This window comes from Psammomys obesus, unplaced genomic scaffold (genome assembly GCF_907164565.1).
Source record: "Psammomys obesus unplaced genomic scaffold, mPsaObe1.curated_primary_1811, whole genome shotgun sequence".
NCBI lineage: Eukaryota > Metazoa > Chordata > Mammalia > Rodentia > Muridae > Psammomys > Psammomys obesus.
The window spans coordinates 37,244,872-37,263,763 of NW_026596040.1; the positions used below are offsets into that span (position 1 = coordinate 37,244,872).

An 18,892-nucleotide genomic window follows, 5' to 3' on the forward strand; every position below is an offset into this window, starting at 1 on the left:
TTGCTTTAGAGTTCTGTCGAATTTACATTCTGGATAGGGTTGGTCAAGGAGAGAATGCTTCTCTATGAACAATGTTAAGACGTTATTTTATAACTTTAAACATTTTGACGGTCTCCATTTCTTCAGGGGTAAAATCTGAATACAGACTTTTCACACAGTGCTTGGGAACATGTCGGGCAACCGTGTTCAACAGAAACATAATTCAAGCCTCACATATGGCTCAGTTCTCACAGGTAAACAAAAAAGCAAAAGTAGGCAAGAAAATGTTAGAAAAACATTTACCTCAATACGTAAAGAACACCTTAAGATTATGCGATCCTCTACACGTGGTTTTTCAGCCTGTCTTTGGAGAATGACTACTGCATCAAGTGTGGCAAGTTCTCTGTGACCCACGCCCTAGTCGCCTACGCTCGGACTGCGCCCCCGACCCGGCGCGGGGCGGGGCTATGCCAGAGGGGGCGGGGCTTCTCCCTGAGCGCGTTTCGGGCCGCGCGAGCTTCCGTAGCAAGACGCAGGCGGCGGCGCCGCCACGTCCCAGGCGGCGTCCGGGAAGCAGGCAGTCCGGCCTGGGAAAACTTTGAAGTGACCATGGCCTTCACGCTGTATTCCCTGATGCAGGCGGCCCTGCTGTGCGTGAACGCCATCGCCGTGCTGCACGAGGAGCGCTTCCTCAAGAACAGTGAGTGCAGGATGTGGGGGTGATCGGGGTGGGGGCCTGGGAACTGCCGGGCAGCTGGAAGTCTGCGTGGCGAGCCAGGGTGGGAGTGTGGGGCCCCGGGCCGGCAGCGGAGGGACCTACCCTCCTAGAATTTCTCTCAGTCACTTTCTTGTTACCTACCTTAGAGATGGGAAAGCTGGCATGTGACTTTTGACTTAAAATACTGGGAGTGCAGGAGGAACATGGCTTTTTTCAGAGTGCTGGTTGTTAGAGGGACTGATGGGGAGAATGAATGAGGAGAGCAGTAGAGGTTCGTAGGAGTTGGCGTTAATGGGAAAAAGAGTTAGCAGTTTCTGCAGCCGCCCTGGTTCCAGCAGCACGGCCTTCAATGAGCACACACCATTGGGTGCCTACCGTGTACCAACGACTGGAATCAAGGAATACAAAATGAAGACAAGCACACGTTATGGTTTCTTCGACCTCCCATTTAGGAGATCTCCATGCCAGCCTGATCCAGCTGCTTCTTGCTGTATAGGACAAAACTGAGATACCATGTGAGCCATTTGTTGTAGTTTACCAACCGTGTCCTTGGAATCATTGAAACTCAAACCCACAAGCAAAAAAGATGCGTTTTATTTAGTACTTCGGAAGGGATGAACACAAAAACGTGCCAGGCCTATGCAACAGAGGCCGGTTGCACCAATCATTTGCCCTTAAAATGGAGTTTAAGCTAGTTTAAAATAACGAATATGCCAAATATTAGAGAGCTGTACGGCGGTATAAACATGAAGATCTGAAAAGGCCTGGGGGAGGTGTGATAACTGTGAAGGCGAGGGATTGGAAAAGTTTGGAGCCTCGTTTAGGGCCACTCTGGGCATGAAAACCAAGGTAGGTGAAAATAGTTGTAAACAAGGGACGTGGCCAGATTTGTGTTCCCGATTTCCTGTTAGATGCAATATGGAGAAGTGATGGGAAAGGAGAGGAGTGGGTTTGGAAAGGGCTGTCTCAGATACGGCAGGTAGACGATTATGATCTTAATATTGATAATAACCAGTAATTATGTGTTCTGTGTTGGGTATTTTACATGTGGTGTGTGTGTGTGTGTGTGTGAGAGAGAGAGAGAGAGAGAGAGAGAAGGAATCTAAAGCAGGAAGTGAATGGGTAACTTCTAGGATCACACGTGTAGAAGGGGGTGCAGTTGAATACTCTGACTCCAGAGTCCATTTCTTTACCTCTGAACTGTACAGGGAACTCTTCATGACCATGTGATGGGTTGAATTGTATTCTGACTCTGTGGTACCTGTGGCTGTGACCTTATTTGGAAATATCATCTTTGAAAATTTGTAGTCAAATCGAGGTCCTCATTACTGGATTAGGTGTTGGACCTTAGATCTAATCATTGTTATCCTTATGAGGAGAATGAGATTCAGAGGCACACAGACAGGAAGAAGAGAGTGTGATCACAGAGGCAGGAGATTGAAGTGGCTTGGCTTCAAGCCAAGAAACCCAGGCACTCCAGCAACTACCAGATACAGATTTCTGGAGGCATGGGTAAGATTATCCCTCAGAGTTCTCAAAAGGAACCAGCTCTGTGGAATTTTAGACTTGGCCTCCAACGCTGGGAAAGTGCTTTCTGTTGTGTGAAGCTTTAGTTCATGGTGCTTTCTTTAGTCAGCCCTAGGAAACTAATACAGACCAGGAAACAAGGCCAAATGTGTTGTTGGGCAGGCTTGAAACTTTAAAGCTGAAGTGAGTTACAAAGTGAATTTAAGGCCACTGAGCAACTTAGCAAGACCTTGTCTGGGGAAGTAAAAGGAAGGCTGGACACACAGCTCTTGGTAGCATGCTTGTGTGTAAGCCCTGCCGCCCCCAGCCACACACAAAGAACATGTTGAATACTGGCAGTGAGGGAGAAAAGATAAAGGCAGAAAATTCTGGTTTCCTGGCTTAAGCCACTGAGTGAAATGCTTTTATGGTGTTAGGAAAAAAAAATGGAGGAAAATTGGATGGTGGTGGTACATCAGGAACTAAAATGATAATTAAATAAGTCTGACTTGCTCACTTTGAGATTTCTATGGGGTGTGCAATAGATGTAGAATAGTTGATGGATTAAAGATTGCAGAAATGAACCAGAGTGGAGATTAAAATTTGGATGTGTTAAGTACAGATAATAAATGAAGCTATGTGAAGAGATAAAATTACTGCAAAAAAGGTCTGGAGACATGGCTTAGTGGTTAAGAGCACTTGTTGCTCCTGCAGAGTAGTGCCCAGATTTGGTTCTCAGCACCCACGTGCTGGCTCACAACTCTTTGTAACTCCAGTTCCAGGGAGGCACTGCACACACATACCCGGGGTAAATAAAAACAAAGTACTAGGCTGGGCGTGGTGGCGCAGGCCTTTAATCCCAGCGCTCAGGGAGGCAGAGACAGGTGGTTGGCTGTGAGTTGGAGGCTAGCCTGGTCTACAAAACAAGTCCAGGACAGCCAAGGCCACACAGAGAAACCCTGTCTCCAAAAACGGAAAATAAATAAATAAAAATAAAGTGCTGGAAGAGGGAACACACAGAGTTGGTGCTCAGGACTACAGATCCCTCTAGTAACGTTTAAGTGGCGGTAGACAGCTGACAGGAAAATCTAATGGATTTTAGAAACCAGAAAACAGACAGGGGAGTTTCATTAAAATGACAGTTTTTGAGCTGGGCAGTGGTGTCACATGCCTTTAGTCTTAGCACAGAAAGATACAAAAAGAATCTTCTGTTGTTGTTTGGGTTTTTGAGGGATGGCCCTTTCAGTGAATGTTTCTCAGCTGGAGGCATAGCTCAGTTTGTAGAGGCAGTGTCTAGGATGCAGAAAGCCCCAGCCTTAAGTCGCAGCATAAAACTGGTCACAGAGGCATGTTTTGACAACTCAGCACTTGGTGAAGGAAGAAGGTCAGAAGGTCATAGTCAGCCTTAGCTGCACAGGCAGTTGGAGGCTGACTTTGGAGACCTTGTCTCAAAAACCAAACAAAAGAACTCCCCCCACACCCCAACCAAAAAATTATTTTCCAAAAAGAAGTAATGACCTTATATGAACATGTTAATTATACAGAATGGCAGGTTTAAACATAGTACCGTCTATCATACTAAACACCAAGCCAGTTGGGAGAGCATTGAGGGTCTAAGTGAGAATGGTGAAAGTAGGCTTCTGAAAGAAAACAATCTTTTCCTTAAAGTGCCACATCATAAAGATTTTATGCCTTGCTTACCCAGAGACACATATACTTAGGTAATTGAGAGTATTATATATACTTAGGTGATTATTTTAAAATGTGAAAAAAATGGGACTAGAGAGATGGCTTAGCAGTTAAGAGCACTGGCTGCTGTTCCAGAGGACCCAGGTTCAATTCCCACCACCTACGTGGTGCTCACAACCACCTGTAACCCCAGTTCTAGCAGATCCGATGTCCTCTTCAAGTCTCCGAAGGCACCCGCCATGTATGTGGTGCATGGACCTATACAGACAAAACATCCTTACACATAAAAGTTTTGATTTTGTTAATGTGGAAAAACCTTTCTTTGAACTGAGGGCCTTGTGCACACAGGCATGAGCTCTCCCACTGAACTGTGTCAGGATCTGGAAGCAGGACTCTCATTGGAGAGAGCTCCAGATGGAGGTCTGGACCTTTCTGAACCCACCTTCCAGCAGAGCAGCTGTGATTAGTGGCAGTGTAAAAATCAGATGCCTCTGATTCCACTTAAAGCATTCATGCATCAAAGGGAAAAGCAGCTCAAGGAGTTAAAGGACCCAGGTTGGGTTCCCACCATGCACATGGTGGCTCACAGTGCCCTCTTTTGGCTCCTGCATGCTTGTGGTACACATAAATTAAGCAGACACACACACATACTCATACAAATAAAATATCAATATATGAAAAATATATGTAAAAAATCTACCAATGTATAAAAACACTGTTCATCATGATCAAGTGGGATTTACCCAGAATTGCAGGATTGGTTCAACATTTCATCATATTGACAACAGAAATCACATAGCCAACACAGTAGGCACAGGAAAGCATTTGAAAAGCCCGGTACTCTGGTAGTAGTGTTGTTCATCATTGGGGCTGGAGAAATGGCTTAGTTGGTATTGTTTGCTGTACAAGCAAGCTGATGTGAGCTGCAATCCCCAGCACTGTCATAAAGTTCAGGTGTGGCTTGTGCGCATTAATGACGTTGCTGGCCAGCTAGTCTAGTGTAATCTACAATCTATAGGTTCAGTGAGAGAATTTGTCTCAAAAAAATAATGTGGGGAGTGATTTAGGAAGGCACCTGATTTTAAGCTCCAGCCTGTACAGACACATATTTATTGAACTAGAAATAGAAGGAAATTCCTCAGCCATATGTTACCTATGAAAATGTCCAGTTAACATCATACTTAACTGTTGAACGTCTGAATGCTTTCCCTGACTAAGAATAAGACATGGAGGTCCTCTCTTGCTGTTTCTGTTTAACATTGTGTGAAGATTCTGGCTAGGGAAATTTGATAAGAAGCAAGAAATCAAAGAGATCTGCATTGGGAGGTTCAAAAAGCAAAACTGTCTGTTTGCAGATAATATATTCTTGCATATATAGAAGATCTGGAAAAGTCCACTAGAAAGCTGAAGGCTAATAACAAACAAGCTTAATACGGTTGTGGGACACAAGAAAACCAGTTGTTTGAGGCTTGAGTGATAGCTAAGTTGGCAAAGTGCCAACCATAAAAGACTGAGGCCTTGACTTTGAATCCCTGTCATCCACATAAACGCCAGGTGGGCTTGGTGACCTGCCTGTAACCCCGGCACTCCAGAGGTGGAGACAAGGGCTGCCTGAGCAGGCTTGCTAGCTAGACTACTCAAATCCGTGAGCTCTGGGTTCAGCTGGAGACTTACCTCAAGATGTAAGGTGGAGAGCAGTTAAGGAAGGCACCTGGCGTCGACCTCGCGTCTCTCTGTGCACACAGGTGCATGCACACCCCACCACGAGCGCACATCAATTTCCTGAACAAGCAGTTGAGAAGCCCCGTGTAGCAGTAAGAGGAAAGCTGTGATAAACATCTCTTTTTCCTGTTCCCTCACATGTCACCACTGTGTCTGTCTGTGGAGTATTCACAGATGAATTGCTCTTTACCCAAACTTCTACCTGTTTTCATTCGGCAGCATGGAGACTGGGCTTCAGTAAGCCAGAACATCTGCCTGTCAGTTATTTCAGTGCTGATAATTGTCTTCTGGAAACTCCTACTGTTGCCAGGATTTTGCCTGTTGTTTTGAAGAATAGCTTAATGTTATAAAAGGCCTTTTTTTTTCCTACTAAAATTTACTCCTTTTATATTAAAAATATGTGTAAGCATCTTCTTAAAACCTAATGAAAAAAGATTTCTGGGAGCCAGGGTTGCGGGCCCTCAAGCTTTCAGGGACTTTCCTGTTTCCATTTCCTATCTGTCCATACAAACACTGGCATTGCAGATGTGTGCTGCAGCTGTCTTAAAAGTGGGTGCTGGGGATTTGAAATCAGCTCTTTTTGCTTGCACAGCCAGTGCTTTCCCCAAGGAACCTTCTTCCTTCATCTTAAATTCATGTGTAATATAAATAAATGGGGTTATTCCGAAATTTTATGATCATGATCCTAGAATTCACCTTATCTTCCCTTATCTCAGTATAAACTCAGTCTACTATAATTTAGTTCAATACCACAGCCAAGAATTCATCTTGTCTTCCATTATCCCATTAGTCCATTAACTCAGTCCACTACAATTAGCTCAGTTCCACAACAATTTTTGAAGTACTTGCTGTGGTATGGGGAAGAGTGGAAACATGAAGATATGTGGCTGAATTGCAGTCCCTGTCCTCCAAGAATTTGCAATATAATGGGAAATGCTTGGAAACACCTACCAATGTGAAGAAAGTCTCTACAATAAGTAGGACTTGGGGAACAAAGAGAAGGAAGAGTTGCTGTGACCTGGGCATATTAGGTCAGCCCCATGTGACAGACCCGGATCAGAAGCTTTGACAGTTGATGGGCAGTTGTCTGTACCATTGTCCCTTAGTGTTTGTAGGGGTGGTTCCAGCTCACATTAACACACTACAGAGTGCTAATGTAACGGTTGTGTGGTCTAGTGAACATCATACAAATTCTGAGGTAGAAAGTCCTAACTCTTTAAGGGAAGAATCTAAAGGGATTGAAACAGTGAGCTATAAGAGACGTCTAACTTGAACAGCTGTGGTATTAACAACTGCGATGGATTACACAGTAAAAGCCAAAACCACTACCACCCTTGAGAGCTGAAGACCTGGAAGCAGACCCTCAGCCAGGGGAGGTGGGAGGTCAGAACTAAAGTTGGCTCTTCGTGAAGTTGAATTCTAAATTAGTGTCATGCACAACATGACAAAAATGCAGGCAGCCATTATTTAAACATTATTTCAGCCCAATAAAAGCCAATTAAGTGAATGTTTCCTGATGCTTGTTTTTTTCGTGGATAAAATAGACTTGTTCTTGGTCTTCAGGTTTAGAGGTTAGCATGCGAGGAATTAAACTCTGTAGTCATGTGTGAGTAAAACGGGGACCTGAAATGAGGACAAGAGAAGGATAAATTGCTGAAATGAGGACATGTCTTTAGAAGAAAGTAATAACAACAGCAAAAACCTAATAGATAGAGGATAAGAGTGATTTGAAATGGGTAAATGTCAAACAGAGGTAAAAGACTTGTTTACAGAGAACCCAGAATGCAGAAATGAAGAAAGATCAAAGAGAATGGAAAACCGTGTGCTCTGAAGGCTTACCTAAACGGCACATTAAAATTTGCCCACATGATTCCAGCTACTGCATTTTCTCATTGATACTTTGTTAGATAATGCGGCTTTTTAATTGAGTAAGTAATTACTTACTCTAGCATTATGCTTTGAGTTTGTTTGTTGTTGTTCTGCATTGAGGAAAGGTACTTTGATAACTTTAAAGAAGGAAAAAGAATAGGTTGTTAACAGTTGCCATCTTCAGTGAATTGAGCACCTTGGAATCATTTGAACTAGATTATTTTATAAACTCAAAGTAGAATGAAGAGAATATGGTTGTTGCCACTCCCAAGAGAGAAAAAAACTATTGAACTCATATTTTAATTTTAAGACATATGACTTTATACTTTATGTCTTTACAGGGCTCAAACTAATTTTTAAAAGATGACTAATGAGGGAACAAGACAAGCGCATAGTACATTTAACTCAGCTAATCATCTTTATCTTGCACAGTTGGCTGGGGAACAGACCAGGGAATTGGTGGATTCGGAGAGGAGCCAGGAATTAAATCTCAACTAATGAACCTTATTCGGTCGGTGAGAACTGTGATGAGAGGTAAGAAGAACTTACAGGGCATCTTAAGTTACAATTTTGCAGAAGGATATTAGAAGCAAAGCATTTGAGAGTGTGAACTATCAGGTTTTCCTTGTCTTCTGTAACCTGTATTTACTGTTTGAAAGTTGCTGGCCTCTTTCTTACATCACAGCTTCTAGGAAATGCAATGTTACGAGTCTACTCTGTGTGTTACCTGTCAGGATAGAAAGACAGTCATGTCCTTGCTGTTTAGAAACTGTGCCTTCCATGTTGAAATGTAGAAACATGAAGATTTTCCAGGAGAAAATTAAAGGTTCTGAATCTGTCATTGTATTGAAAAATACTCTGGAGTAATACTTTAGTCAAAAAAAGAGTTCAGACATGTTGTATTTAAACACTGGGACCAGAGACTTTTCATATCTTAATCATAACTTTGGATTCATTGTTAATAATTTCATCCTTCATGATAACACTACAGAACCTTCTTTGAACTTAAGTGTGCGGCCATATAGATCTGTCTGGTCCTCTATGTTCCCAGAGCTATGCCAGAACCATCCAAAAATGCCTCTATGCATATAGATGTGCAGTGAGACCAAGCGTGGTGGTCCCATCCCTTGGCAGGCAGAGAAAGGAGGTTGTGAAAGTTAAAGGCCAGCCTGGTTTGTACAGTAGACTCCAGGCCAGCCAGGGTTACAGAGGCATCCCTGTTTTATTACCATCCACCAAAAGAAAATATCCTCAGTTTTGTAATAGTCTGTTTTTCTACTATTATTATCACAGTATGGGTATGATAGCATATTCCATCCTCCTTGGAAGCTACTTGCTACTGTTTAATTTTCCTCTCTTTTGTTTGTTTTTGTTTTTTATAGTAACGAACTTTTCTTTTCCCTTTCAGTGCCATTGATAATAGTAAACTCAGTTACTATTGTATTGCTTTTGTTATTTGGCTGAGCATCGTTGGGAAGTTATCGACTCAAAGGAAAAGATACCCTCTCAAAAGTCACTATTTCCGTTGTGACTGGAATATTCATGTTTCAACAGGCTCATCTTGCAGTTGAAAAAAATGTAAAGTCAACAATAAAACCAGATTTTCTATTTTATTTGATTTTTTTTTTAAGTTGCACTTGTAGTTTCAGTACAGAAGGGATCAGCTCATTAGAGGCAGGAATACTCCAGGATTGGAACAAACTTGCTTCATTTAAAATTGGTCAAGGTTGTTAATGCACAGGACTGCTGCCTCTGTTCCATTAGATGCTGCTCTGTCTCACAACTCAGGGATGGACTTTTCTCCAAAGTTTTGGAATTCCTTCCCATTTAGATATGACCTGAGAGTAATTAACTTCCTATGTAAATTTAAAGAGTCTCTTAAAGTAACAATTACATTTAATTGGCAAATTGGTAATTTTGGCAATTTTGAGCTCTTTGGTTTACTAGTCTAATAACTATATGGGGCAATACCTTGATTTCAGGGAAAATTCTGGTTCCATAAACCAATTGTTAACTGTGGTTTTGCTTCAAGTTTTTCTTATGCTGTTTATTAATTGACCTGAACCATGAGGCCAGACTATTTACATATTTTCATTGGTAGAAAGTCTTCCCTTTTTATAACGATTTGTTTGATAAAAAATCAGTATAACTATTAGGTGGCAAAAATCAGCCCATACAGTCACAAAGTGAGCTGCTCAAGCGGACCGTTTATTGTGAAGCATTTGCCTCTCCCAGGTCAGACATCCATTTCTTGGTGGAGTAGCATGGTACAACTATGATTCTTAGTTGCTCATTCTGTCAGTAGACCATTTATGCTAGATAACTGTCTTTGTTTTTGTTTTGGTTTGTTTTGATGTCTTTTGTTAATGTCTTGGGCCAACTTTGTGAGGTTCTTTGCTCATCCCCTAAAACTATGGTACAGTTTTACATAGGAAGACTTAAACTTGAGCAAATGCCATGTGAAATGTTTCAGTTACAATAATTTAAAGGGCTTAGGTGGAATCTTGCTGTATAGGAAAACTTTTATAAATAAAGTTGACTTTCCACCTCAAGCATCTGGTTTGTGCCTTATATAAACCTAGCATTCTGAATCTGTTGACCTCTGTTTTGTTCTTTACTCTAAAGTTGCCAAGTAAAAATTTAATGAATGTTAATATTCATAGCCTTTTTGTTTCTTCAGTGAATTAACTTAATTGCTGACATAAATCAAGAGGACCCTGAGTAACTTTTAAGTTACTTCTAAAACTGGAGCAGGTCTTGAAGACCTTTTGGTAATGTCCCAATTGGAGAGGGCTGGTCTTTTATTTGGACTTAAGGGCTCGCAGCTGGACCAAGAAAATGTCCTCGAATTCATGGCTCCTGAGGAGCTTGGTCCTAGGATGTTCTCTGGCCTCAGAGTTAACCAGTCTTGGTAACTAACACCTTGTTTTATTTTTTTTAAAAGACCGAAGATGATTGTGTCCAAGTTTGTGCCTCTAAGCAGATCTTTAAAAAGTCAACACTGTTGACTGTAACATTGGGCAGAGACAGTGCCAGATGGTGCTCCAAAAAAGCACCATCAGTCAGAGCAGCAATCTCGCCCAGAGGTTCCAGACGGGTAAGCTGTATTCTGTCTCATCACACTGCCCCTGAAGTTGTCATTTTGATGGTATCACTGGTGTGATAAAATATTTGACAAGTGCAACTTCAGATGGATTTCTTTTGGCTTATGGTCCATCACAGTGGGGAGATGCATGGCAGCAAAAACAGGAGACTGCTTGTCACATTCCTCCGCAAGACGCCTAGATGCTGGCTTCTTCCCAACAACCCCTTTGCAATGAGCCTGGGGCTTCGGTCCATAGGATAGCTCCTTCCCTTGGAAAAACTCCGGAAACACCATCATAGACGTGCCCAAAGGTTTGTCACTGGGTGATTTTAAACGTAGTCAAGTTGACAGTTAAAATTAGCCCTCACGAATAGTGAACACAGAAAGATGCCTATGCCGGCACAGAATTTATTTGGCTCGAAAGGAGACAAGTTGTGACTCCTAATGTGTGGCAGAAAGGGGCGGTAAGGAAGGCCGAGGAAAGTGGACCAAGATCTTTCTCACTTAAAAACAGATAAGCCCATGGGAGCTCTCACGGAAGGAAGACTAAGAAAGCTGAAGGCACAGTTTGGATGGCTTGGTGGGACCTATAAGTAAATACCAACGCTATTCAGGTACCGAAATAGACTTGGGGCAAGGGATTTTGGAGGATTATGAATAGTTCTGAAGCCTCTGAAGGAACAAGAAATAGGGAAGTGACGAAGGGAGGAGGCAGCGATTGAGACACGGTGCTACGCCATGGAGCTCTATAGTGAGCAATTGCAGAAGCATCGGTTTCTTCGCGCATCTGGGCTCCACAGGCTGCTTGCTCGCCTGCTGCTGCCGTCTCCTCCCCTCCAGAGGCGCTCGGGGGACTCCGGATACTGCCCTGGGACACTGGGCGGGACTTCCGGCGCGTCAGGACTGCATCCGGGTCGGGTGGTGTGCAAGGCGGCGCATTGGCTTTTCCAGAGGACGGCGGGGCGACGAGGGTGAGGAGGCGCGCGCAGCCAAGAGGCGGAGGGCTCGGGAATGGCGGCCGCGCCCCTGCCGGAGGCAGCATCTGCAGTGAGCCGGTCGGGGGAATAAGCCTGCGCGTCCTTCGAGGGTCGCGCTGCTCGGGCCGGGCCTCCTCGCGTCCTGTGGTGACCGCCCCTCTGAGGCCTGCGCATGCGCAGAACTGGCCGCCAGGGGTCCGTGCTAGGTTATCTGGGCCCAGTTTCCCAGGGCGAGTGGTCGCACCTACCGTCTGTGCCCTGTATAATGTGGACGCCAGCCTCCCCAGACCCTGGAATTCGAGTTAGGGCAGAATGCAGGAGCCGAGGAACCTTGCCCCCGAGAGGTAGAAGCCATTGCGTTTGAGTTTGAAAAAAAAAGAGGACCTTCCTCTTAAGTCTTCTCAGCTCAGAAATAAATGCATGAGTTTAGTCTTTAGAGCGTCCACAGAGGAAAAGACAATGACCCTTCCATTTACAGGGCTCTACAGTTCAGTGGGAGATACAGGCAGGTTGGGCAAGGGTGGTAGGCGTTATACTGGGGATGCACAGACGCCAAAGGGAAGTTGAAGTTACCAGGGAAATGATACCTGAAGGAGCACTGAAGGAGGTGGCCACAGGGGAAAAGGATGGTGAAGGATAGGGGCTGTTTCAGACCCATCGATGAGGGAAGCGCAAGTCTTAAGACTGAGCAAGCTGCCTGGAACGTGTGGGAGTGAGGTTTAATCGGCTGAAGAGGAGGACACCGCTTTGTACACCACTGTTCATTGTTTGAACAATGAGGGTGTGGGGAGCCTGCAGAAGACTTAATAGGGGAATGGCTGGATGAATAATAGTATCATTCATTGACACACAGTGATCTCCCAAAATGTCTGGAACTATACTGGGAAGGGATGCATTTTAAACCCGGAGAGTCCAAGTGGCTTAAAAAACTCGAGCTTTGCATGATAATGATTTCTTTGAAATCTGATGTTTTATCATATCTATGCACATTTTAAAAATTATATGCCACAAATACCTTTGATAGGTTTTGTGAAATTCACCACCCTTCCATTGTATTTATCTTGGTGATTTTTTTTTTTTTTTTAAATAGCCGTTATATCTCCTGTCTCCTGAACTTCAGATACAGAGAGCGGCCTTTTCAAGTCTGGAACACTTGTTCATGGTGTTGAATACTCTCAGCAAAGAAGAAACAGACTAAGCAGCTAAGAATCTCCCGAGTTCGGGAGATTCATGCCCCTGCATGCTTGCCCTCCTTTGTCCTTGTACTCAGCTGCCACTCCTGCGGTCCAGGGAATGGTTTGGGGCCGGACTAAGAGTTAGGAGTTGGGGTTTTAGGTGGTTTTAAAACTAAGATAGTCGTAAAGATAAGAAAAGTGAGGGTGACACTTAGGTGGTAGACTGACTGACTTAGCATCTGGACTGCCAGTACTGCCACCCGCCCATGCTTTGCAGAGAAAAGAGCAGCTTTCAAGTGAACATTGAACTAGTCCAGTTGAATTTTTTTTTTTTTTTTTTTTTTTTTTTTTAAAGAGCAACTGCACTCTGCAGTATTTGGGTCAGTTCTGCTTGATAGAAAAGTAAATGTGCTTTTCTTCTTTGCACTGAACAGTTCACATCAGTCGTTTATGTTTTTTTCTTTGCTTGGCTTTTGTTTTGTTTTATTTTTTGTTTATTTTTCCTTATTCCTGCCTCAACTCAATGGTCCAGCTGTTTATAACTCTTCCAAGAGAAATTCTATATAATTTGTTCAGACTAAGGGTAATGGTCAATGTTGGTTCCAGATTAGAACAAAACCGTAGACTCTTTGTGAAGCCCTTGTATCTCTTTCTAGGTTAATACTCCTATTTATCACCACAGTTGGCCCTCCATATCTGCACGATTTGTAATCTATGCATCCAGTCAACTGCAGATCAGAACTACTCCAAAAAAGCTGGATGCAGTTTTTTTGCAATGATAGGCACTGGCAGTTCTGTCACTCAGGAGACAGATTCATGAGTACAAGGCCAGCTTGGGCTGACTTTGTCTTAAAAGTACAAAAAAAGGAAAAAAGTAATGAAAGAGGGAGGCCAAGAAATAGTCTAAAGGAGAAATAAAATTTTATTTATGCTAAACAATATGAATTTCTCGTCATTATTCCCTAAAGGATTCAGTGTAACAACTGTGCACAGCATTCACATTGTTTTAAGTTCTGTATTGAAAGATGATTCCAATTATCTAGTAACAAGGGATGGCTGTTACTGTACTACTTTAGAAAAAGGACTTTCCGACTTTGCTTTCTCTAGGGACTCTTGGCACCAAGCCCATGGGTACCAAGTGTTTCTTGCGTCAAATACACTTTGTGGTTCAGTTAACAGGAATTACAAAGATTCTGAAGAGTGGAGAACCTGGCAGATGTGACCAAGGCTTAATAGGACTAGTTGAAGAAGTGAGTTGTGTTTTGAAGTTTGGCTGGAGCATCTAAGTTCTGTTTTCCCTTCCTCTTAGAGCTTCACACATGTATGGCCTATGGAAATAATTTTTTAAATGTAAGCTTTTTAAAATAACATTACACCTTTGGGTGCTTCTGGAGGGATTAAAACCATCAGTTTTTGTGATTATTCCCTGGCACTAATTGGACAGTTGTTTAAGTACAGTTCTTTCTGGTGATGTTTTTCTAGTCTGTTCTTTAATAATGTTTGGTTACTGTTTAGTTATGGAACAAGGTCTTAACTAATTAGCTCATGTAGATCATGAACTTGCTATATAGCCCAAACTGGCCTCTTGCTGTGATCCTGCTGCAGCCTCCCAAATGCTAGGATCACAGGCATGTACAACATTTTAAGGTCACAAAAGATCAGTATAGAATATTAAGACTCATAAAAGGGAGGATTTTGCACTTAGGCTTGATTGACTGTAGCCTTTTTTTTTTTTTAATTATGTGCATGTATGAGTGCGTGAGTGTATCTGTGTGCAGACAGAAGCCCAAGGAGGTCAAAAGAGAATGTTGTAGCTCCTTGGAACTCAAGTTACTTGGAACAGGCAGTTAGGAACTGCCATGTGGGTGCTTGGAACTAAACCCCATCCTGTGCAAGATGAGCTGTGTCTTCAGCCCTGACTGTACCACTCTCTATTTATCTATCTCTCTCTATATATCTATATCTATCTATATCTATCTATCTATCTATCTATCTATATATATATATATATATATATATATATTTGGTCTGCACTCTTTTCCAGTAGATATCTGGCAAACACAAGCAGAATTCGTTGTTTTCTTTTTGGGGGGTGATAGGATAGAATGGTGGGTGTATAACCCAGGCTGGTCTCAAACTCACTATATAACAGGGTGCTCTTGAACTCGGGAACTAGCATTAAAGGCCTACACCACCACACCCAGCATTTCTCTTTAAATTAATAGATTCTTGCGTGGAGTTTTGTGCTGAGTGTATAAAATGACCATGATTGCAACTTGACAGTATTCTATAAGGATAGGGTGAGTGTACACATTCAGACCCAGCAAGACCCCAGAGAAATTCTCACAGTTATCCACAAGGAGACATGCAAACTTGATAGATGTCCTTTGTGGTATAATCAAATAGTAAAACTGTGATTGCTTATGATTAGCAGGACATAATTATGGTGCATTTATATACTAGAGTACACTAGTAAAAAATGAATGTTCAGAGCTACCTATAGCAACCTACACCTAACATGATAGGGAATGATGTGGCAAATTGCTCAGTGTGCACACTTTATATCCTCATTAATATAAAGCACTGATTCTGTAAGAAGATGAATTGGGCTTTGACTGTGTCTCTGTCTTCAGAAGCTGAATAATGTGTAAATGGGATAATGGTATTGTCCTTAATACCTTTTTTGTATAGCTAACAAAAACACTCCTTGTATCCTGGCTAGTTTTGTCAACTTGACACAAGCTAAAAAGCCATCTGAAAGGAGGTAGCATCAACTGAGAAAATGCCTCCATAAGATCCAGCTGTAAGGCATTTTTAAAAAAATTTACTTGTTCACTTTACATCCTGATCACAGCCTCCTCCCAGTCCTACCCTCCCCCCCTTCTCAGAAAAGGGGCGCCCCACCAACCTACCCTGGCAATCACGTCAATCAGGACTAAGCACATTGTCCACTGAGGCCAGACCAGGCAGCCCATCTAGGGGAATGTGATCCAAAAGCAGGCAACAGAATCCATGTCAGAGGCAGTCCCGCTCCAATTGCTAGGGAACCCACATGAAGACTAAGCTGTCCACCGGTTACATATGTGTAGGGGGCCCAGTCCCTGCATGCTCTTTGGTTGGTGTTTTAGTCTGTAAGGCCCCATGGGCTTAGGTTAGCTTGTAAGGCATTTTCTTAATTAGCATTGATGGAGGAGAGCCCAGTTCATTGTGGACAATGCCATCCCTGGGCAGGTGGTCCTGGCTTCTATAGGAAAGCAGGCAGAGGAAGCCATGGGGAGCAGGCCAGTAAGCAGCACCCCTTCATGGCCTCTGCATCATCTCCTGCCTCCAGGTTCCTGCCCTGTTTGAGTTCCTGCCCTGACATCCTTAGTGATGAACAGTGCTGTGGAAGTGTAAATTGAATAAGCCCTTTCCTCCCCAAGTTTCTTTGATCATGGTGTTTCATCACACCAATAGTAACCCTAACTAAGACACCTTGTAAAGACAAGAAACAAATAGGAAAAATAAATGACTAATAAATGGATTAGCTAATTTTAAAAGAACTTGTAAATCACCAAGCATGGTGGCAAATGGCTTATAATGCTGGCACTGGGAGACAGAAGCAGGAGCATTGTTGCAAATTGGAGGCAAACCTGGTCTACAGAGTGGTTCCAGGCCAGGTAGGGCTCCTTAGTAAGACGTGTGTGTGTGTGCACGTACATATATATAAATGATTACTTTTACTGTATAACTTGATTGTTTTCCCTCAAAACAAATCCTAAGTCTCAACTAAAACAATCTCATTCCTTTTCCTAATCCTCTGTAGTTCAAGCTCTCCTTACTAATAATCTATAAACTGCATTTATCCTTATATGCTATGACTCACAATAGAGATAAAAGGGGTCAGACATGGTAGCATAGGCCGTAACCCCAGCTCTTACAAGGCAGAAGGGTTGTGAATTCAAGGTTAGCCTGGGCTATATAACAAGACCTTGTCAAATAATTTAAACAACTAAGTATTTAGCAAGTATTTGAGGGAAAAATTGCAACATGGAGCATGCTTGCCTTGCATGCAGTGAAGTTCAAGATTCAATATCAAACAGTGTAAAAAGTAGGTGTGGCTGGGAGGCGGAGGCAGGAGGATCAAGGTCATCTTCAGCTGGAAGTTCAGCCTGAACTATATGAGACATTATTTTAAACACACATATAATTGTGTATATGTATAATCATACAATTATGTGTGTGTATATATATGTACATAATATGTATATATATATATATATATATATATATATATATATATATATATATATAGCTTATTTGTTTTTATTATAACTTGATTTTCCCCCCTCAGTAACCTATAAATACTGACAGCCCCGTGGCCACACAGAACATAGCAGTGACAATTAGAATGTTTTAATTGTCCATAACCAAAAATTAAAAGACCTTATTAATGTAGTGTTCTATCTATGTATTCATTATTCTCATACTTAAAAATAAAACGTATCATTTACCAGATTTATTCTGAGAAACCTGAAAGTAATTTGTAGCATCTCATTTTAGCATTTCCCTTTCAAGTTTTAACCCAATTAAAAAGAAAATATATAAAAACCTAAGCATTGTAAAAGTTTCATGCATGAAATGTTGGGGTTTTGATTTTTTTAAACACTTTTTTCCAAAAGAGAAGCAGCTTAACGCTAAGCAATATCTTCCTTGATGTGAATGGTATTTTTGATTGCTTACCAGTTTTTAATTGTCCATTGTTTGTTAAACTGTATTTTTAATTTCATTTGCTCTCTCCTAGGGAATGAAGGATGGCAGCACGCCGGGCATTGAGAGCTGTTTTGGTAGATCTCAGTGGCACACTGCACATTGAAGACGCAGCTGTGCCAGGCGCACAGGAAGCTCTTAAAAGGCAAGCTATCCTCCAGGTTCAGGCGACAAATACGTTTTTAAGTGCCGCTTTACCAAGGCAGATCATTAGCCAAATGGATGGCCTTGAGATGGCATTTCACCAGCGTACCATAGGTGGAGGAACTGCCTTGGGTTTAGCTGGAAGACGTATGCACTGTAATATCCCGAACATTGTTCTCCTTTATTAGGTTTGGCCTTTTGCTCTAATCTCTTTGTTCTCTCTCCTCCCTCCCCGGCTCTGCTGCTTTTTTAAAACTGGTATGTAAATTTGGGGATAAAGACTCAAGAAACTAAAATAATAATTTAAGTCTTAATATATAGAATAAATACCACTGGAGGAAAATTACATGATCCTGAAATCCAACGAAAATACAGATAAGGCACACAGGCGTGTTCTGCCTCCTGATCACCTAAGATCTAACTCTGAGTTTTATAACTGTTAAAAATAATCCTTGATTAAAAGGCTTGGGATTTTTGAGATTTCCATCAACTTAATTTAATACTTCCAGAGATTAAAGACTATCTTATATTTCTTTTTTCCCCCCTTTGGTTTTTCAAGATAGGGTTTCTCTGTGTAGACTTGGCTATCCTGGACTCACTCTGTAGACCTGGCTGGCCTCGAACTCATAAATCCACCTGCCTCTGCTTCCTTGAGTGCTGGAATTACAGGCGTGCACCACCATGCCCTCTCTCTCTTACATTTCTGATTCACCAACTATAGTACTAAACAAATCTAGAAACAAGCAGAGAACACATGATAAAAGTGTATTAAAGAGAACTGAGGGGCTAGAGATGGCTCATTAAATAAAGTGCTTGCCATGCAAGCATGAAGATCTGAGTTCAGTCCCCAGCACCCAGGTATGAAAGCCAGGTATGGTGGATCCCTGGGGCTCCCTTGCTGGCCAGTCTAGCCAAGTCCACAACTTCAGGCTAAAGGGAGACCTTGTCTCAAAAGAGGCGGCCAGGTCAAAGAAGTAAGGTTGTCCACTAGCCATACGCATGAACACACATGTGCACAGCCACCCACATGTGCACATACATACAGATGTTCACAAAGTGAGTTGGATGTGGGTGTTTGCTTCTGGGTGTCATCAAGAAAAATTTAGAGTTTTTCAGAATCGATACAAAATTTGGTACTTTGTCTTTTCAAACCCTAGAATGTTCACTGTGTGCTGTTAATCAAAAAAAACCAGGTGACAAGCATTAGTGCTGCTGGAAATGAGGGGAGCAGTTAACACAGGCTTCACCCTCTCTGCAGTGCTTACTGTCCATTCAGAGA

At 42.3% G+C, this 18,892-nt stretch overlaps 2 protein-coding genes across 9 annotated transcripts in view; both read left to right on the forward strand.

Moving 5' to 3' along the window:
• Positions 1-497: 497 nt before the first annotated feature.
• On the forward strand, positions 498-10,035 carry Ier3ip1 (immediate early response 3 interacting protein 1). Its single transcript, XM_055622569.1, has 3 exons — positions 498-679; positions 7,916-8,017; positions 8,892-10,035. Exons 1-3 carry the CDS (start codon positions 589-591, stop codon positions 8,945-8,947), a joined length of 249 nt encoding a protein of 82 aa, XP_055478544.1. The 5' UTR covers positions 498-588; the 3' UTR covers positions 8,948-10,035.
• A 1,433-nt stretch (positions 10,036-11,468) lies between these two features.
• Hdhd2 (haloacid dehalogenase like hydrolase domain containing 2) overlaps positions 11,469-18,892 on the forward strand; it is a 31,216-nt gene continuing 23,792 nt past the window's right edge. For 3 of the 8 annotated variants that reach the window (XM_055622561.1, XM_055622568.1, XM_055622567.1), the window contains exons 1-3: positions 11,478-11,539; positions 13,893-13,970; positions 17,504-17,614. In XM_055622561.1, coding sequence (XP_055478536.1) covers positions 17,514-17,614 — 101 coding nt within the window. In that variant the 5' untranslated portion in view covers positions 11,478-11,539; positions 13,893-13,970; positions 17,504-17,513. The other 5 variants (XM_055622563.1, XM_055622564.1, XM_055622562.1 and 2 more) reach the window with 5 other exon arrangements.

Coding starts and splice junctions, on each gene's coding strand:
- Ier3ip1 (XM_055622569.1), top strand. CDS start 589: ATGGCCTTCACGCTGTATTCCCTGATGCAGGCGGCCCTGCTGTGCGTG. Junction 680..7,915: donor GGAGCGCTTCCTCAAGAACA/GTGAGTGCAGGA, acceptor TATCTTGCACAG/TTGGCTGGGGAACAGACCAG. Junction 8,018..8,891: donor GGTGAGAACTGTGATGAGAG/GTAAGAAGAACT, acceptor TTTCCCTTTCAG/TGCCATTGATAATAGTAAAC.